Source organism: Arvicola amphibius, chromosome X (genome assembly GCF_903992535.2).
Source record: "Arvicola amphibius chromosome X, mArvAmp1.2, whole genome shotgun sequence".
In the NCBI taxonomy this organism is placed as follows: Eukaryota; Metazoa; Chordata; class Mammalia; order Rodentia; family Cricetidae; genus Arvicola; species Arvicola amphibius.
Window position 1 is genome coordinate 65,148,909 of NC_052065.1, and position 20,710 is coordinate 65,169,618.

At 37.1% G+C, this 20,710-nt stretch overlaps 1 protein-coding gene across 15 annotated transcripts in view; it reads right to left on the reverse strand.

Moving 5' to 3' along the window:
* Atrx (ATRX chromatin remodeler) overlaps positions 1 to 20,710 on the reverse strand; it is a 166,631-nt gene that overhangs the window by 88,356 nt on the left and 57,565 nt on the right. For 12 of the 15 annotated variants that reach the window (XM_038316100.1, XM_038316108.1, XM_038316105.1 and 9 more), the window contains 7 exons: positions 17,871 to 17,926; positions 16,263 to 16,315; positions 15,126 to 15,250; positions 12,299 to 12,412; positions 7,868 to 7,977; positions 5,472 to 5,539; positions 1,779 to 4,825 (listed from right to left, as the gene is read on the reverse strand). In XM_038316100.1, coding sequence (XP_038172028.1) covers positions 1,779 to 4,825; positions 5,472 to 5,539; positions 7,868 to 7,977; positions 12,299 to 12,412; positions 15,126 to 15,250; positions 16,263 to 16,315; positions 17,871 to 17,926 — 3,573 coding nt within the window. The remainder of the gene's footprint in view (positions 1 to 1,778; positions 4,826 to 5,471; positions 5,540 to 7,867; positions 7,978 to 12,298; positions 12,413 to 15,125; positions 15,251 to 16,262; positions 16,316 to 17,870; positions 17,927 to 20,710) is intronic. The other 3 variants (XM_038316101.1, XM_038316110.1, XM_038316102.2) reach the window with 3 other exon arrangements.

Sequence of the window (20,710 nt, forward strand, 5' to 3'; positions counted from 1 at the left end):
TCTGAATGTGGCTGACGGTGGAGGAGGACTGAGAAACCAAGGACAATGGCAATGAACATGAACTCTACAGCATGGACGGGCTCACTGTGAGCCTTGTCAGTTTGGTTGCTCACCTTCCTGGACTTAGGGGGAGCTGGGAGGACCTTGAACTTAACATAGTGAAGGGAACCCTGATGGCTCTTTGTCTTGGAGAGGGGTGGAGTGGGGGTATGGGTGGAAGGGAGGAGAGGGAAGGGGGACGAGATGGAAATCTTTAATAAAAAAAATTTTTTTTTCTAGGTATTAAGGACAAACTGATCTAATTCATCAGGGTGGGGTGACTTTGGGATTTTTCTTTCTTCCTTTATTTTGATAGTGTTTTAAAAAGAGAAATACCTTTTCATATCATACATACTAGTTGATGAGGAAAAGGATTATAATAAAGTAAATTCCAATTATTTAGATGTTCAGTGCTAAAGCATTTGTCTAGTGTACAGAAGGGCCTAGGAATGATCACCTTCTAATATCAAAGCAAATTATTTTAGAGAACCAGATGTGGTTATTAGAAAAAAAATTAGGCAGTGACCAGCCTTAGCTAACTTGGTTACACTGAGTTCAAAGCCAACTGTGTATAAATGAATCTATCTTTAAAACAAAATATGTCAAGGAATTTGATGGAACACACAAAAAGGATGTTTTGATTTAAATAGGAAAATCTCCTAGCAAAGCAGTCAAAACTTTTATATGCCATATTATACCATTATCAAGCACTCCCCACCACTGCATGAATACTTGACATTGTATGCAGCCTCACAGAATGAACATACACTAGTGCCCCTCAAGCTGACTAATGAAAAATAGATCCCAAGAAATGGGAATTTCCCCAGGAATCTCCAATTTCCTTAGAAATCTAATGCTAGGAGAAGGAAAAAGCTAGGATCCTGGAGCTAGCCAAAGAGAGAACTTGTCTCTAGGAAAAGAGGTCCCACCAGTCTTTCAACTTGTCAAAATACCTTGGAGGTGTTAGGTTCAGCAACGCATACACAAACTGAAATGATAGAGAAAAATAGCATTGACCATGCTCAAGGATTTCCCCGCCCACACACACACACACACACACACACACACACACACACACACACACGAAACTTTCCATATTTTAAACAACAAAAACAAACCAACAACATCTTGCAGGATAAGACTGACTAAATGAAGACCAACTGATGAGTCAGCGGCAAGCAGGACTACACCTTCACCAGGAGTGCTTAGATGTGCATGTTTCATCCTGGCCCTCCACAAACTTTAACCTCACTTCACTTGAAACATGGCTGGCAGACGGCAGTTAACTAAATCTCTATCCCTCTTTCCAATGTGGCCATAGTGAGTAAATATATTTTGACTTTTTACTATAAATTTTGCTGTTTTACTTGGCCCCTGGGAAACAGCAGCTAGCCAAACAACTTGGCTTCTTGGAATACAGACTGTAATGCCAGGTTTAGTAACAACATCAACTTGATTTTATTTTATAACTACTGCACATTATTCCAAAGAACACTGAACACTGACAAAGTAATTCTGCTGTTTATCCAACAAACTTGGGGTGCTTGACAAAGAATGGTTGAAATGCCCTCTAATGATGGCATAGAAATAAGTATCTACAGTAAATGTCTAAATAAATTTAAATAGGTTTTTTCCTCAACAGTAACTCTGAATTTCACCTTAGAGAAAATTAAACAATATGGTTATCATAGAGGGGGACAGATTACAAATCCTAAAGGTTGAAATTTATTCTTGCATACCTGAAGACTGACAAAATCCACTGTGTGAAGGCAGCACTAAATTTTCAGTCACAGGCTTTATTTTCTGTTCATCGCTGCTCTCTTCGCCTGCAGAATTCTGATCATCATCTTCTAGATCAGAAGACGAAGAAGTAATGTCTGCTTGCTTCCTTTTAGCACTTGTTCTTAAGGACTTTCTTCTTTTATCCTTGGCACTGCCTATCTTCTTTTTGGCTGAAGTTCTTTGTTTCTTCCGCTTTTTATTATCTTCTGAACTTCCCTCAGCATCAGAAGAAGAGGAAGCACTCTGGATTTCCTTGGTATTTCTCTTGGAATTTAAATTTCTTCTTTCTCTGAATTCAATTCTTTTGGGTCTCTTCTCGGTGGAGTCACACTCTCCTTTCAAGGAGTATTTCTCAGTATCCGAGGATGAACACTCTGGCCTCTTCCCTGAACACTTTGCAGCCAAGCTGGATTTTTTCTTCTCTTTCTGAGAAGTTACATTCTTGCTTTTTTTCTCTTCTGAAGAGTCACAACTGTCTCCTTTGTCTGGCAACTTATCAATACTATCAGATGCATCTTCCTTCTTTTTGGAAAACTTGTCTTTCGATTTTTTGCCTTTCTTTTCTCCATCACTTGTGTCCTGTTTATTTGGCTTTATGCCTTTAGGAAAATGGCCAATTTCTTTTCTCTCAGGCAACTTCTCAGTACCATCAGAGGAAGACTCATACTGTGGCTCTGACTTAATTGTTTCTTCTTTTAGGTCTGAAGTTTTCTTTCCTTTTGCTCCAGTTTCCCGTCTCTTCTGCTGCTTCTCGCTTTCCGAAGATTCATCGCTGTGCTCTTTCTTTGGAAATCTATCAGCACCATCAGATGAACCACTCAGTACTTTTCTACATGCTCTGGTTCTCACATGTTTACTCCTCTCTTTAGTTTTAGAAACTCTTCTGTCATCAGAATTTCCATCCTCCTCTCCACCCGAAGGCTTTTCCGCACCATAGGAGGAAGCACTTGGCTGCTCCCTTGCACAAAGCACCTCGCTCAATTCCATGGCACTCTTGTCTTTCTCTACTGAGCCTCCCGCTACAGACAAATTCTCTCCCTGTTTTTCAGTGTCGCCAGTGTCGTCACTAGACAATCCTTCTTGTACAGTCTGCACTCTGGCCTGCCCTTCATTATCCACTACTTTTTTGCTCTGTTTTTCATCTTCAGAAAAGTCATGTTCTTTTTTGCCTGAAACACTTTTTTTAGTTATTCTGGCAGCGCCAATTCTGCTCATGGTTTTTATCTCTCTCTCTAACTCTGAGTCATAGTTAGAGGACTCTGAGTAGCTTTGGCGTTTCTTTTTAGAGATAACAGAGGTGTCAGTTGACTTTCCTTTTTTAATGTCAAAGTCTGACCCAGAAGTAGAATTTTTCCGTTTCCTTTTTCCATTATCATCGGTCCCTGCTTCAGCTTTATGATTCATGTGTGTTTCATTAATGTCAGTGTCTGAAGAAGAGCTGTGTCCCATCTGGCTTACCTCCTTAAGGACTGCTAGCATTTCATCAGAATCTGAATTTTGATCCACAACCGTGGGTTGCTTAGCTTTGGGCACCTTATGAGGTTTAGGGTTATCAACAGCACAGTCAGTAGAATTTCGCTTATCCTTTTTTCTTATCGGAACTGACAACTTTTGTTTCTCTTTAATAGATTCATTACTTTCTTCATCTGAATTCGATATTGCAGGGTTACTTTCTGTTTGTCTCCTCAAGGGTGTAGTTTTTACACGTGGAGATCTTCGAAGATCAGATTCTTCTAAAAGTAATGCAACATCATTTTGAACTGAATGCTCATTATCACTATTTTCCTCTTCCAGTCCACATTTCTCTGAGTTGGGGGCCACCCCAGAATTTTTACGGCCATCCTTCTCTTTTGAAACTTCCTGAAGGTCAGCACCTTTAATTGGGGAATTAGAAAGGGAGACAGGGGTGAGCTTAACATATAATTCCTTTCTTACTTTTGCTGCCATTTTTGACTTACTACTTCCTCTGCTATCTTTTGAAGAAGTGGTAAGTTTTAGAGATGAGCCCTCCACTTCTGGCACAGTCCCACTGTGGCCATGTACTTGATAATCAGCTGAACACTGAACTTCCATAGCATTCTCAAGGCTGTCGAATATGTCTTCAGGAACTGAGGAAGGAATGGACACAATGTCCATGTCTAAGTCTTCAGAAGAATTAGAAGGTCCATACTGAGGTCCATCTTTCCTACTTGAACCCTTATGTTCACCACTAGTACTTTTATTTGCTTTGTGCTCTTCTCCTGGGATGTGCTCGCTGCCTATGACCTTAGCTGATGATCTAGCATCTACCTTTAAAAGATCTTTCTTCTCTGTAATAGAGAATTTGTCCCCCTTTCGCGCTTTTGTTTCAGACTTTACATCTGTGATTTTAAGCTCTTTGGTATTTTTCTCTTTGTGCACAGCATCCAAAGCTCGGATCTCTGAATTTAAATCTTCTTCCAATGCAAGATGAGTCTTCTTGATATCAGCCAACACAGATTTAAAAGCTTTAAGCTGACGTAACTTCAGAGCAGGACTCATTTCTGAATTATCTGCTGCCTGTTTCAGAAACTTAATATAACTGGAGTTCATGTTAGATGTAGTCTCAATCAGTTTTTTTGTCTTCTTAGTCAATTCTTTGGGCACAGTGAGTGCTGAGTAAGTGCAGGTTACAGAACCAGAACATGAATCTTCTAATTTCTTTTCTTCTCCATTACAACTAGAACTATTCTTCTTTGGAGAAAATTTGGATGTTTGGTCACATACTTTACTACTCTTTTCACTGTCAACTTTTATCTTCTTCTTATTTTGTTGCAACAACTGTTCTAAATTCTCAAATACGCTGTTACATGCAGTGACCAAGTCCAATAGAGGCTCGGGTTGACAAATGTAGCAATACCATTGATTGTTTTCATCCAGTATTGTAGATAACTCCTTTCGACCAAGGTTGCGCAAGATGCATTTCTTACAGAAGGCATTATGGCAAAAGTCGCAACAAATCAAGTTCCCACCTTCTGCACACCATCTGAAATGGTTTAAGGATTAAAATGTTATTTCCAGTGAAACTAATTTTAATGCCTTTATACTGGCAAAAGAACTTAAAATTTCCATCAGCATTTTCAGTGGTAATTTCGATCACCTGCTTACTTTTAGCAGAAATATAAAAGGAGACAAACTGGTTTTGTGTAAAAGACAACCAACAACTAAACATAGCAAAGAAAACACTACAAAAGATGGCTCTAGGGATAGACAGATGACCCCAGAGTTTAGATAACATGGTACTCTTGTAGAAGAATGAAATTTGATTCCCAGCACCCATGTCAGACAGCTCACAACTGCCTGGAACTCCAGCTCTAGAGGAATTCAACATGTCTGGTTTCCAAGAAAACCTGCACACACCTGCACAGACACACATGCATATATACTTAAGACTGAAAAAGAATTTTTAAAGGTAATTAAAAAAATAATTTTAAAAGATGTATCTAAAAAGATGAGAGTGAGACGCCTTTAATGACAGCACTCCAGAGGAAGGCTAATAATCTCTGTGAGTTCAAGGCCAGCCTGGTCTACAGAGTGAGTTCCAGAACAGCTAGGGTGTAACATAGTAACAAAGTTGATAATAACTCCAAAATAGACAACGATGAATGTTAAATGAAGAATTTATTACCTACCTACATTGCTCATCCATTCCATCTGAGTCACGGCTAATATCGTCACTCATATAATACTTAAAACAGTTCTAGTGAAAGAAAAGAGGAAGGCGCAATTTATTCAAAATATACAAGACCCAAATGTTCCTTTGAAATCATTAAAAATGTGAAAGGGATATGCATGGTTTGGATGATGAAAGCAAAACCACTGTACTACCCAATATTTTTTTAAACATAGGACTATTTCAAGAAACTGATTCCTTGAAATGCATTTTTCTTCTCATCTTATCCACAACCACTACTCTTTAAATAAAAATGTTAAAAATTCTATTTATAGCCAAGTGGTGGTGGTGCATGCCTTTAATACCAGTCCTCAGAAGGCAGAGACAGGTGAACTCCCGTGAGTTCAAGGCCAGTCTAGTCTACACAGTGAGTTTCAGGACAGGCTCCAAAGCAACATACGAAGAAACCTTGTCTCAAGAAAAACAAAAGACTAATTTGTTGTTTTGGGGGGGACTGGAGTTAAAAACAAGAACACTGCCTCTTCTTCCAGAGGACCTGGGTTCAATATCCAGCACCCACATGGCAGCTCACAACTGTCTGAAACTCTAGTTCCAGGGGACCTGGAACCTGCACAGTCATACGCACAGACCAAGGCACATAAAATAAAATAAATCAATTATTTTAAAATAAAAAAATTTTAAAGATTTTATTTAGTAAACATTTCTAATCTTATTCAACTAGCTACCAAATTTCTACATAAAAGCATACATGCTTTTGCTAATTAAAGTGTAAAATAGTCAGCATATACAAACAAGTACTATGTCTACAGCTAAACAATTAACAACCTGCATTATCTTTAAATCTCAAAATAAGCTGAGCAGTGGTGGTGCTCACCTTTAATCAGAGCACATGGGAGGCAGAGGCAGGCGGATCTCTGAGTTCGAGGCCAGCCTGGTCTACAAGAGCTAGTTCCAGGACAGGCTCTAGAAACTACAGGGAAACCCTGTCTCAAAAAAAAAAAAAAAACTAAACAAAACAAATAAATATCAAAATATCTACCATGCAAGATAGGATATATTATGATAAAGAAGTCTGAGGTTCATTAAAAAGGTAAATAATACCCAATGCCTAATGCAGGTGTCTGAGAAGCAAAGCAGTTATTCAAATCCAAGTCTAATTAACCTAACTCCTTTCCAGTGGAACTGTTATTAGTGAAATGGTCAATACTGAACAGTCAGACCCCATGGGAAACTGGAACACAGCAGTCAGGCATATAATGAAAGAGAGCAAATGTTGAACACAGTGATAAAAGATCCAGTTGTCAGAACTTAAAACACACAACATTGGATAGGCCTCTGGGGGAAATAAATTCAAGGAAGGGGAAATAAAAGATAGGGAAAAGAAAAACAAAATTAAGCTTAGCAGAGTTGTGGAAGTCAGAATCTACCAAAAATTTATGCCAGTAAAGATCTAACATACCAAGGAAAGTATGGCCTACCTCTGTATTTCAAAAGGTGCTTTTTTTTTAAGACAGGGTCTCAATTGTGGACCTCTGCCTGGCATAAAACTCACGATGTAAATGAGCCTGGTCTGGAATCCACAGAAATCCACCTGCTTCTGCCTTCTAAGTGTTGGGATTAAGGTGTGCACCACTACTCCTGGCTGAAGGTAGTAACTTTTTATTGGGAAACAAGCTAAAAATAAAAATAACTTAATCCAATATAAGCTGGAGATCCTGCAAGCTTGGTGTCATAGATATTTGAAATTAAATCCGGGGTGTTTGGCAAAGCACAGCAGCGCTCACCTTCAATCCCAGAACTGGGGAGGCAGAGGCAGCCTGGTCTCTTTGAGTTCGAGGCCAGCTTGGTAAGCAAAGCGAGTTCCAGAATAGCCAGGACTACAAAGAGAGACCAACCTCGTCTCTAAAATAAATAAATGAATGAATGAATAAAGGTGTTCCTAACAAAAGCATGCACAAAGTGTTAAAAGCTATAATTAACATATGAAACACTTTAACATTTTTTATTTCCTACTCATATTAAAACTATGTTTGAGATGCAGATTTAGAGAAGGAGGATATGTAGGATAGAAAGTTATAAACCACACAAATACACACATGGGAAACTGCAGGTTTTGAAAGACATTTGACTTCCTTCACTTCCCAATCTCTGAATATCACAATACCCATCTAGAACATGCTAAACTAATCCCACTTAAACAATCTAATTCTTACTCATATTTTAAGTATCAACTTGTATCTCCCAAGTTGTAAGGACACAAGCTTCCTGGATGCCCCACAATCACAGCAGCTTCCATATAATGGCCTTTTTTAGGGTGTTCCTGTGTACATTTGTGTCCCTCATATACTGTGAGCCCTCCAAAGGGCAAAGCCTTATCACCAAATCTTTACATACCTTACAAATAAGAACTTTCAGTGAAGGGTGTCTGTAAATGGAATCTTTTTGAAAATGATTGACCTGTTGTCCACAAGCTGTGCAGCTCACGATCCCATGAAGTCCATCTTCTAGGAAGAAAGATTGATCATTACTCACATATTTACACTCACAAAAAAAAGATATCTGCCTTAGCCAAAATTTTACAACCTTTGCTTTGTATCAGAAATAATGTATCTCATAATCCTTGAAAAAATGACATTTTGGACACAGGTTAAAATGGCTAATTTTACTGACCTTTTAAAAGACCATAACAAACTTGGCAGATTCTGAGGACTAAATGCTAACTACATTCATTCATCATAAAATCCACTCATTACATCTTGACATAACCTAAAGAGATACCATAAAGAAATCCTTAAAATGAGGTTAAAAGCTCTTTGTTTTTTGAGACAGGTTCTTGCTATGTAGCCCTGACTGGTCTCATACTTGAAATGTAGCCCATACTGGTCTCGAACTCAAAGCAACCCTCCTGCCTCAGTCTCCCCAGTGCTGGGATTATAGGCATACACCACCACACCTGGAATCAAGCACTTTCATTTGCTAATGCCTTAGAAACAAATTAAGTACCAGTTCTTATGGAAAGAAAAAAGTAAGTTACAACGGTGGAACAGATTCTTTTTCAATTGTACAGTTAAGTTAGACATACCATAAAGGTTTGGCTTCTTAAATAAAATTTGTTTATATAAACCCTACCAATATGGTACATAGAAACTGGGTAATTTATGATGTCACCAATTCCCAAAAATTACTTCAACATTACTAATCACCTATTACCTTCTTTCCTACTTGACAGCTTGTTCCTTATCAATAATGTCTACTATTTGCAATATGACATTGTGACAAATGCAAATAAAGACATCATCTTAGGAAGCAGAATGTCTGCGAGGGTGGGAGAGAAGAGCTCCAGTTTATAATTACTGCAGGAAAATGAGACGAACACAACTTATTCAACAAACAATAAGCAGAAAATCTCACCTGCCTCATTCTTTCTTTTAAATTTTCTATTATTATTTATGTGTATGGGAGTATGCTTGCACTACATCTATTACTCTCAGAGGCCAAAAGAAGGAATTAATAACTTGGAACTGGTGATAAAGATGGTTTTGAATCACTTGGATACTGGGAATTAAATCTAGGTTCTCTGGAAGGGAAGCTGGTGCTCTTAACCACTGAAGCATCTCTCCAGTCCCTCCTACTTTACTCTCCATCCCTAGTTCTTTTCATTCTGAGAATATCAAATTGGAGGAATCTTAAAACAAAAACACAACAAAGTCACAGAACTAGAATCCCAGCAACTGAGGCTGAGACAGGAGGATCACCTGAGCCCAGGAGTTTGAGTCTAACCTGAGCTACATAGTGATACTCTGTCTCAAGAAAGAAAGGAAGGAAGGAAGGAAGGAAGGGAGAGACAGAGAGATGAAAGAGACAGAAAACAGAAAGCAATTCCTACCTCTAAACACTAAATAAGACAAGGTTTTGTAGATAATCCTTATATGCAATCAAGACCTTGATTCGGATCCTGTAGTAAGACTATCCTTCAAAGTAAATCAGTACAAATGTGTACAATCGAAATGAAAATGAGGCAACTGATGGGGAGTAACTGTCTCTACCCCTAAACAAAAGATAAAATATTATGTATGTTTCTCACCATAATTCTGTATTTTGTAATTTTGCTACTTTTAAGGCCCAAGGCACCATGGACCCAAATATTAGTATATCTTTATCTGTAGGTGTTTTTTAAAAAGTAAAGAACACAATCATTCTTTTTCATAAAAAGAGAATCTGAAGGCTTGCTGTTATACAACAGTGTCCTATATCAATGCTTTTTCACTTTACTTTTCAAAAGAAAAAATACAATGTTAATTATGTTAAATAATGTTTCAGATAAACAAGATAAATGAAAGCTACAGTTTGAGTATTCATCTAATGTTAAATTCTATCCAGTTAAACATCCATGTACTTTTGTGTATGTATTATACATGATATTTTGTTAAATTTGATGACCCTTTGGAAATTTCCTTTCTAACATGTGCAAAAGGAATCATAGATGAGGACAGCAACTGCTTCTTGTTTGGGAAATAGATGGAAGTCTGTTATACATACAACATTGTATACAGAGCAATGAAACTAAACCCATGCATTTACTGCCATGGATAAATTTCAAAAATCAACACTCCCAAAGCACATTAAGAGCATACAATTTCTTGTACTTTTTTAAAATGAAAAATGGTTTTGACTCACATATTAATATAGATAACCATGCACATACATGCACATGCATAAAACTTTAAGATAATCATTACCTGTGGGGTAGGAAGAAGGGAAAATGGATGAGAGTAGGACTGAATCAATATATTATTTAAGTGAGATCTGAAGCAAATATGGTAAAATGTTGAAATGTTATTTTACTTATGTACTTGTTTCTGTACATGTAGGTTTCAATTTTTAATTTTTAGTTATGAAGTATCTTAAAGATTCTAAACTGTGTAAATGGAAAAGGCATTTTAACTTATTGGCTCAATATATTTTAGTGGTTTTAAGAAAAATAATTTTTTCCAAGTAGAAGAATTGTGTAATAATATATGTTTTAAACAATTTAACTGGGCAAACTATATCAAAACAAGCTAAGATTGTTTAATTTCCATTAATGTACTTTTGCTTTGTTATTGTCCCACAATTTTGTTCCAAATTAATTTAAGATTATTTTATATATAAAGTATACATTCCTTACAGTATTCTAAATTCAAGTTCTATTTTAGAACTAATCTGCTAAAATGTTTGAATTCTAACTATAGCATCCTTTCTCTCAAACCGCTAGTTTATTCACACATTCACATATTAGCAATACTAAAATTTAATTTCCTGTGAGATTCCTGACAGCTTAGACATGCAAATCACTGAGATGAAAATAAACATGAAATTTTAGGCACTACATACACAGCCCCTTAAGCATGATAGAAATATTCTTACAAAGAACATCCAAAAATATTACAGCAACACATGTGCTAAACCTAAGCACCAGCAGCATACCACAATGGCCCAAGGAATTCCCTCCCAAGCAACAGTAGCTCTTCCTTTTATTCAGCTTTCAAGTTGTATCCACATTTCAGGCACTGACTGCTCTAGAGCCTCCACCCAGACATTAGTCTTAATACAATGCTGTATACAGTCATTTGTCTTCACTATGAGACCCATGATCCCAAAAAAAAAAAAAGTTACTGGTCCTTACCATTACTCGTTATGTGATGACGAAGGCTTAAGAAGAATACCTTAGCTTTGCTGGCCTATGTTGTTGAAATGGCAACTTTGCTACTCTAAATGTAAAGAATCTCAGAAAATCACTTTTATGCTCAAAAGAGGTTGAACACCCTCTTGTGGACAAAAGACTGAACAACAGTCTCTTGATTTTTACCTGCACCCTAACAAATAGATTAAGTACAGAAAATATTTTACTAGTTCTATCAAGATAATCATGCCAATAAGATAAAAATCTTAAAATTTCTTCAAGAATCTCAGGATAGTTTCACAATTATGTATTATAAACAAATAAAAAATGGACACTTCCATAACACTCCTACTTGGAAATCTACTTTCATGTTCTACTTTTCAGATTTATTCCTCTCACAGTTACAGATTCTGACTCTGTTATTCTGCCCAAAAAGTATATATAGGCACTATTTAAAATCACACAACAAAAAGTGTGACACAAACTCAACTGTAATAGATTCCTAAGCAAATTTTCCTACTGCTCTGTTTACAGATGGCTAGGTAATCTGGCCATGTATATGAGGGAAGACAAAGAGTGAGGAAACTGACAGATGGAAGGAGGTTCATTAACTCTAGCTCCCATCTCTTCCACTTATTGTTGCAATGCAACTGTAGTGTCCATGAACAACAAACTGAGGCACAATGCTGACCTCATCCAGAAATTATAGCTAGTTGTGAATGAAGGGATTGGAATTTTTAATAAGTACGCCAAATAATACCTAATGTCATGCTCTACTGCTATACATAGTATTGCTCAGTATGTATGAAGTTGTATACGTGGAGGCCACAGGCAAATTTTCTGCACAATTTTGAAATTGCTTCCATTGGAGGGCACACTCATGCTATTCTGGCATTTAAGTATGTCTTCTGGAACCAGTATGTGGAGAGGAAAGGCTAAGCTTCTTGCAACAACTTGATAGCCACTGAAGGCAAAGGTGTTTTTCAAAAATGGACTTTAACCTTTTCTGCTTCAGAGCGCAAAGAGAAACAGAAGTTATTTTTAAGTAATGCTTTTAATAAACAATGGGCAGAAAAGTGGAGGTATTTTTAGTAAGCATATCAGATTTTCCAATATGGTCATAGACAGCAATTTAAACTCGTTTCATTTTCACTTGTATTTACCTCCGCGTTTTTTGAGATTTTCAGTTTTCATTTTACTTCTGCTTCTAAATTCAGGCCCTTTAAAATCATCTTTGTCTTCATTCAGCACTGGCTCTGGTTGTACAATCACTGTACCTAGAATGATTTCATTTAAAAAACCAATTACACATATTAAATGTGCAAGTGAAGTGCAAGACTTCAGTTCAGATAAAGCCAACATTGCTGGTACATAGTTTGTCAAGTTTTTAGTACTTGGATAAGGACCACAGGGTAGTAGTAAAAGGGCCAGGTGTCAACAATCAAATTACTTGTTGCAGTTTAGAGATCATAAAAACAGGAGGGGAAGTATTATGAACTAAAAGAAAAATGTCAATCGAATAAAAAGCCTCAGCCCAGCTCAGGATGTTTATAGTGCCTATCATAAAAGCTGTTATGAAATGAACATTCATGCTAAGCCCTAAAAAGTCTAAAGTAAGTGGAAGAACGGGGAAGACTTCCTATTTTTCTTACAGTCCAAATTAGAAAAATATATTAAAACATTTTTAAGTGTGTTTTTACATTGTTTTGGCAGGAGGGACTTGTGGGGGTAGGCAAAAATGAAGTTCATTCTATTACTACAGTACCTAGGCTACACAATTTCCCCAATAATACAAAGCTTCTCTAGCTTTCGAAGTTCTTGAAGAACATTAAATTGCAGGCTGTTTTATGACACTTAAGCTAAAGTAGTCTACCAATGAACTGTAAAATAAGATCAACTGTTAGTATCTACTAAAATATTTTGGAAAGATTATCCTTCCATAAGCTCTAAAACTTCCAAACTGTGAAAAGAACAAATAAAACGAGCATCATAAAAGGGGTTCAAGTCTCAACGTTTACTTACATTACTGGGCTTAGTACTAAAGTGGCCATTATTGGCAACAATTAAGAAAGTCAAAGCAGGGAGTCGTCAGAGTTCCCTCTGAAACACAGGAATATGTAACTCAGCAAGCAGATTTTGGCAAATTCTTAGCATCTAGTTTGTAAATGGATAGTAAAGCCTTGGGGGGTGAATAAAAAGGGCTGGGTATGCACAGAGGATTGAAGCGTTTACAGGCTGTGGAAAATTTAATACTCATATTCCCAAAAACAATCATTTCACACATATACTTTCAGAGAAGAGCTCTCAAGATTTAAAACTAAAGTGTTTCTTTCTGAAGTGGGAAAAAGGATACCCACAGACACTGGATTACAGCAGGCCTGGGCTGAAATCTGCACTTCTCAACCTAATGTAAGGAAAATCCCTTGAGCTCTAAATTTGAACAGAGCAGAGAAGCAATAACTGCTATATAGCACATTGTTTAGAACAAAAGTGCTCAACCTATGGGTTGTAACCCTTGGGGAGAGTTGTTGAATGACCCTTTCAGGGAGAGTGCACCTAAGATCATTGGAAAACATATTTCCATTACAATTCATAACAGTAGCAAAATTAGTTATGAAATAGCAACAAAAATAACTGTATGATGGGGGGTTATCACAACAGGATGAGCTATTATATTAAAGGGTGGAGCATTAGGAAGGCTAAGAACCATTGGTTTAGAGGATTAAATAAGGTAAATTCACTGACCTATGCATAGTCAATACAACAATGAAGATAGTAGCCCAGATGTAAGCTTATGAAATAGGTCACAGTTGAATATAAACTTGAGCTTAGCTCAGGTTGGTAACATCAGATACCAACTTCTGACTACAATACCATTAAAAGAAATGTTTGGACTCCTAGTTCTTACACTGAAGCACTCCCAGTGACACTCAACAAGAATCAAAAGTGAATAACTGCCATTAGGACTCAAACTCCCACATTAGTTCTTCCTACTGACAGCCACAAAACAAATACATAAAATAGCTATAGATAATTTGCAAAAAAAAAAAAAGATAGTCACCATCAATTTCTTCTACCTTTCTATCTCTATTTTATGCATTTTTCATTTTGTAATTCCTAATTATCCTAACTTACCCTAATTAAGTGAAGCCCTAACTTTCATACTCACATTCAACAGACTTCCATAACTGAAAAAATTATGAGCATAAATATGAACAGAGAATCAGGTTTAGTAAATACTGCTATAAAAGATCTGCTAAGAGTCTAGAATATATTAGTTATCAAAGGAAAACAAAACTCTAAATAGTTGACTATTTGAAACACCATAAAATCACCAAGACCTTTATCATTCTGTAATTATCTAATAACATAGCTCTCAGTCTTGAACAATGAAGAATCAAAGACCTCCATTTGGCAGTTTTTCTCTCCAACCTAATCAATAATGTTTCACAAGTGGGACTACAACACTCAAAAGGTCTGTGACAAGGCTTGTTTAAAGGATAACTTCAAGAATAGACCTAAATCTACTGGATAGCTAACATTTCAGGGGACATCAGAATGCAGTTGAGACAGGGCGGTAGACAGTGATGCTTGCCTAACATGCAAAAGGCTGTGGGACTAATGCTCAGCACTGCACAAAAATGAATTCAAAAAGACTGAAGTAGACCGCAAATGCTTTATGTTTAAGAAAAATCCATTACATTTTGAAAGAACACTTGACATTTATTAAGTCAAAACTTAGTATCTTAAATCTTTAAAACTACTTCCATATTCAAATGTAATTTGGAAGTTTGTCATCCCCTTATTATAAACCCAATGAAAACAAAAAAACTGATTTTGTTCTTTTCAAAACTAACTAAATTATGTAACATTTTCAACCTAAATGTTTTCATTTCCAAACTAATATTTCCAGACCACTATCAATGTAAAACAATGGTCATTTTAAAATACATTTCAATTTAACTTCATGTGAAAATTAATACACATTACCTTTTGGCAAGCTTTGCATAGTAATATCATTTTCTGAATTCTCATTAGCAGCTTTTTCATTTACATTCTCATCCATTGGTTTTTCATCATCAGATTCTACATATTTTGTCACAATTGAAGGTTTCCTGTGAAAAGAGTTAGGTTCATGGAATTATAGGCATTTTGGACAATTGGAACAACATAGCAAGCCAATAACTAACATGTTTAGATATAATAGTGGCTCCCAAGCAAGTATGCCATCAGAGTCACTGGCAGAAAGTATTTCTTTATCATATCACTAAAGATTGTGACTGAACACACACATTATGGTAACAAGTGGATTTTTAAGGAATTATTTTACATCACTACTTCGGGAGGAAATTCAGTAATAATCAAATTGTGTTTAGTAAGAGACAGTTCTATTGTATAAGGAATGGCAAAAGCAAGTAGTACCACACAGAAAATTTCTAGGAAGGGCTGCCCACCCATGGGTCTTTGGTATACCTGGAAATAATTCCTGTCCTTATAGATAGTTTGGCAATTCAAAAGAAAAAAGGCATCTTAACAGTTTTGGAACTTCTTATAACATACACATATAATGTCTTTTTCCACCCTCAACAACATCATGTAACTCTTAAAAACCCACATTGTTGCAAAAGAACTTCAACACTTCTCTTCTTTGTAAAGTACTCTATACAGAAAGGGTCACTAATACATAAATCTGTCTCAAAAATTTCCTTTTAACTGAAACTGTACTACAGATCTATTTAGAATTTATTGCATTACTCTACTCTAAGCATTTTGACTTGTAATAGAATGCTTTATTTAAAACAATGACACTTGAAGTAAGTTCAGGAAAAAAATACATTGTATTTTTAGAAAAAGTAAACCAAAAAACAAATAGAATGAAAAGAAGAAAGGAGGGAGAAAGGGAAGGAAGGAGAGAGGGAGAGAGGAGAAATGAGAGGGAGGGAGGGAGGGAGGAAGGGAGGGAGGGAGGGAGGGGAGGGAGGGAGGGGGGAAGGGAGGGAGGGAGGGGAGGGAGGAAGGAAGGAAGGAAGGAAGGAAGGAAGGAAGGAAGGAAGGAAGGAAGGAAGGAAGGAAGGAAGGAAGGAAGGAAGGAAGGGAGGGATTGTATTCCTTCCAATGTCAACCCACCTCTTTGACCGTGAAGATCCTAATGATTTGGATTTTTCTGAGGTGCTAGTTCCCTAAACATAAGGAGAAAAACACAAAGGTGAGTAAAACTTTCCCAGTAACAATATCTCTATAATCAATCATCTTCCTGTAGGAAGATCTTTCTTATAGTAATATAACAAAATACTATTTAAAACACCCAAAATCTTTCTTTCAAAGAATTCCAGAAACAAATTCTGAGGTTGAGAATGTACCTCAGTGGTAAAGCTGGAGAGTCCTAGGTTCAGCACAAACACCAACAGGCCACCAGCCCTGGCCACCTCAGCCCACCACAACCCACCACAGCCCAACCCACCCACAACACACAAGCACACACACCACTAATTCTCATTACTCTCGGTTTCCTTGACTGAAGATTAAATCTGTCTCTTAAAAGGGGGGGGGGGGGCGTGGTAAGGGTCCTAGAGCTTTAACCTAAGAGCCCTAGCACATGTTCTTCCATTTATTAAGATTTAGTTTACTCTTTGATAATTTTATACATTTAATAAAATGTACTTCAAAGCAGCTGTGATCACATGCATAAGATTACGATCAAGCCACCAAGTCAGAATTCCAGCACTGATAGGGGAGTGACTCCTGAGGCACCACCTTTAACATGTGTCCTAACACTGAACTACACCCCAGCTCTTCCATTTTCTTTTTACTAATGTTGTTTTATTTGGCGATAAGGTCCCACTATGTAGCCCTAGCAGACCTGGAACTTGATATGCAGACTAGACTGGTATCCAATTCAGAGTCCCACCGGCCTCTAACTCCTGAGTACTGAGGCTGCCACTATGCCGGATCCTTCTGGATTCTTTTGTTTATGCTTCTGTGGTGTTGGGTGTGTGTGTGTGTGTGTGTGTGTGTGTGTGTGTAAGTTGCTACAAAAGCACTCTACCACTGAGCTAATTCTCTTGAAATAATTATAATTACCAGCTAAGGATGTGGAAAAGAATACAATGTTTGTACCATGATCTCTGTCTCATCTAACACAAAATAAAGGAGCAGAAACAATCAGATTTGAAAGGCAGGTGTTTTTAAGTAGATACAAAAGGTACCATTCTTCTTTAATAAACAGCACAAAATAATCTCCCTAAAATGCAAGCCTGGCAAAAGATGGAGGACCTCAGTGTGTGTTAATAAGATAATGCTTAGGGACTTTGAATATTATGTTTTGAAAACTCTTACAGCCAGCAGAGCATAGTGACACACACCCTAATTCCAGCACTCAGGAGGCAGGTGCAAGTGGATCTCTATGAGGTCCAAGACAGACCAGGCTAGACAGAGAGACTCTATCTTAGGGGGAAAAAAACTCAAAATTCTAGAGCTATTTCCACAATGTATACCTCAAACTGAAAATGATAGTTAAATATCTTCTCAATTAGCAAGCCTTTTATGGCCTCAAGTGAATTGCTAGAGTGAACTGCATGATAAATACCCTAACAAACATGACAACAACCAAATTAAAGTATCACAGTGATAAGTGAATACAACAGTAGCCTTAAATGTTGACATATATTAAAACTGGAAGCACTAAAGACAAATATGCTGATTAATAACCTTTAAAATATTTCAAATTCTACTTACCTCTTCCTTGTTATTTTCCATCATATCAGAGTTAATTACAGAACCACTGTTTTTATCTAAAGAAAAAGAAGAAATGGAAGAATATTTACCATCTCTTCGACGTATTATCAAACACCACCAAAAGTGGCAATGTGGCATGTGCCAATAATCCAAGCACTCAGGAGGCAGGTGTAGGAGTAGTAACACAAATTTGAGGCCAAATGGCTTACATAGCAGGTCCAAGATTAGTCAGGGTTACATAGGAAGATCCTATCTTAAAAAATAAAATAATTAAAAAAAAACAAATAGCAGACTACTAATACCTAGTACTAATACTAATACCAGGACCATTTTGTAGCTATGAAACACAGTGATATTGATAATACTAAAAGCTTTGTACTTTATTTTTTGGTTTTTCAAGACAGAGTTTCTCTATGTAGCCCTGGCTGTCATGGAACTCACTAGGTAGACCAGGCTGGCCTCAAACTCACAGAGATCTGCCTGCCTCTGCCTCTAAGTATAACATGACTACTAAAAAGCTGCATTTCATCTCATTATAGAATACTGGTGACAGGGACTGAAGAGATGGCTCAGCTGGCAAGAACATTTACTGATCTTATAAGAGGACCCAGGTGTGACTCCCAGCACCCACATGTCAGCTCACAACTATCCACAGCTACAGTTTCCAGTGATCGGAACATTGCCCATGGGCAATAAGCAGGCAAGGGCTGTACAGCAATACGTGGTGGCAAATACACATAAATCCTGGAGGGCCAGGCAGTGGTGGCACATGCCTTTAATCCCAGCAGTGGGGGTGGGGGATGGCAGACATAAGCAGATCTTTGTGAGTTCAAGGCCAGCCTGGTCTACAAGAGCTAGTTCCAGGACAGTCAGGGCTGTTACACAGAGAAACATTGTCTTGAAAAACCACCAAAACAAAACAAAACAAAAAAAGCAAACAGAAGAAAAGAATACAGATTAATAAAACCAGGAATAAAAAAGAAAATTCAAGAAACTAAAAATTGTTCAAAAAATGGAATCAACCTTAGGCTAGACTAATCAAGAAATAAAAGAGAGATTATTGCCAACCTTAACAAAATAAAAAGATTATAAAGGAATTGTATTAACTATACACCAAAAAAAAAAAAACAGAGAAATGTAACAGGTAAACAAACTAATGAAATAGGCTCCTGAAAAATTAAGACAATATGGAAAAGATTAGTCATCAAAAATGACCCACAAAAAACAAAAGTCCAGATGTTTTAATCAATAATTTTAACAAACACGTAAAAAGGGATGTTAATGCTTTATGAATTCCTCTAAAAATGAGAGGATACTTCTCAATTCATTTTGAGGCCATAATTACGCTGATACCAAAACAAAGTAAAATAATCACAAAAGAGGAAACTACAAATTATTATTACTTCTGAAAACTCCACACAAGAAGAAAAACTACAGGACTGAGGATGTGACTCAACTGGTAGGCACATGAGAGTATTTGACTCACAGGAAAAAAGCCCTGGGTTCTTTCCCCAGTAGCCCATAAACTGGACATGGAGGTACATGTCTGAAATCCCAGCACTGAAAATGGAGAGAGAGGCAAGGGGACCTGGGGTGGTAACATGTGCCTTTAACAGCAGCACCTGGGAGACAAAGGAGGATCTCCATTGAGTTCAAGATCAGCCTGGTCTGTATAGTAAGACAGTCTTAAGTAGAGTATCCCAAAGAATCTATAAAAATACAAGAAAAAAATTACTAAAACTAATAATTTCAACAAGAGCACAGGACACAAATTTGACATAGAAATGTCAAAAAAGTTCCTAAACAGTTCAAAACAAGATTTTTATATGTAAACTAAGCAGAGAATGCCATACTTGAAAGACTAAACTGGAGGTTCAAGCACTAGCCTGTGCAACACAGCCAGATGTCCCACTTTACCATCTGGGGGGAGGGGTAGAGAAATGGCTCAGCAGTTAAACACATTAGTTGCTTTTCAAGAGAACCTGAGTTCAAGTCCCAGCACCCACATGGTGGTTTCACAACCACCATCTCCAGCTCCAGGAAATCTGACACTCTCTTCTGGCCTCCATGGGCACCAGACGTGCAAGTGAGACACATACATACATGCATACAAAACACACTCCCGTTTAAATAAAAAGAATTAAATCTAATTTAGAAAAAAAATTAAAACCCTGATGTGTTTAGGTAAAAATGCAACAAAAATACTTATAATATTAGTATTCTGATAGCAGAAAAGCACGAGGCTAAGAATGTATACAGTTGTCTATTAATTAAACATTCCTAGTCTTTGTTTTCTTAAAGAGTCTCCCTGTGCAGCCATCCTCTTTCCTCATCCAATGGAAAATGGAGACAAGTTCAGGGTCATCCTCCACTACACAGGAAGTTTGAGCCTGGGCTACAAGACATCCATTCTCAAATATAAAAATAATAAATAACAAACAAAGAGAACTCCTCTGCCTCTGCCTCTGCCTCCCAAGAGCTTTTTTGATTTTATCACCCACCATTCCCGGCTGGCTATCCTCTGGCATTGCCACTGCTACCCCCACCCTCCCAGGCTGGGTCTTGAATCCAAGGCAAGCACTCTACCGCTAAGCAATACTGCACCTAACATTCTTATTATATGAATTATTATATGAATAACTGTCCAGTTTTATAGTTATCTCTTGAAGAAAAAATGACCAGTTTTGAATATTCATTACAGAGTAAATAATTACTATTAATCTATCATCAAATTCACCACCACTCTCTCTAATGTTCTGTCAAATATTATTTGGTTATTCATAAATTCTTTAGCTGCAGAATTTCAAATTGGTTTTTTTCTTACAGTTTTTCTCTTATTG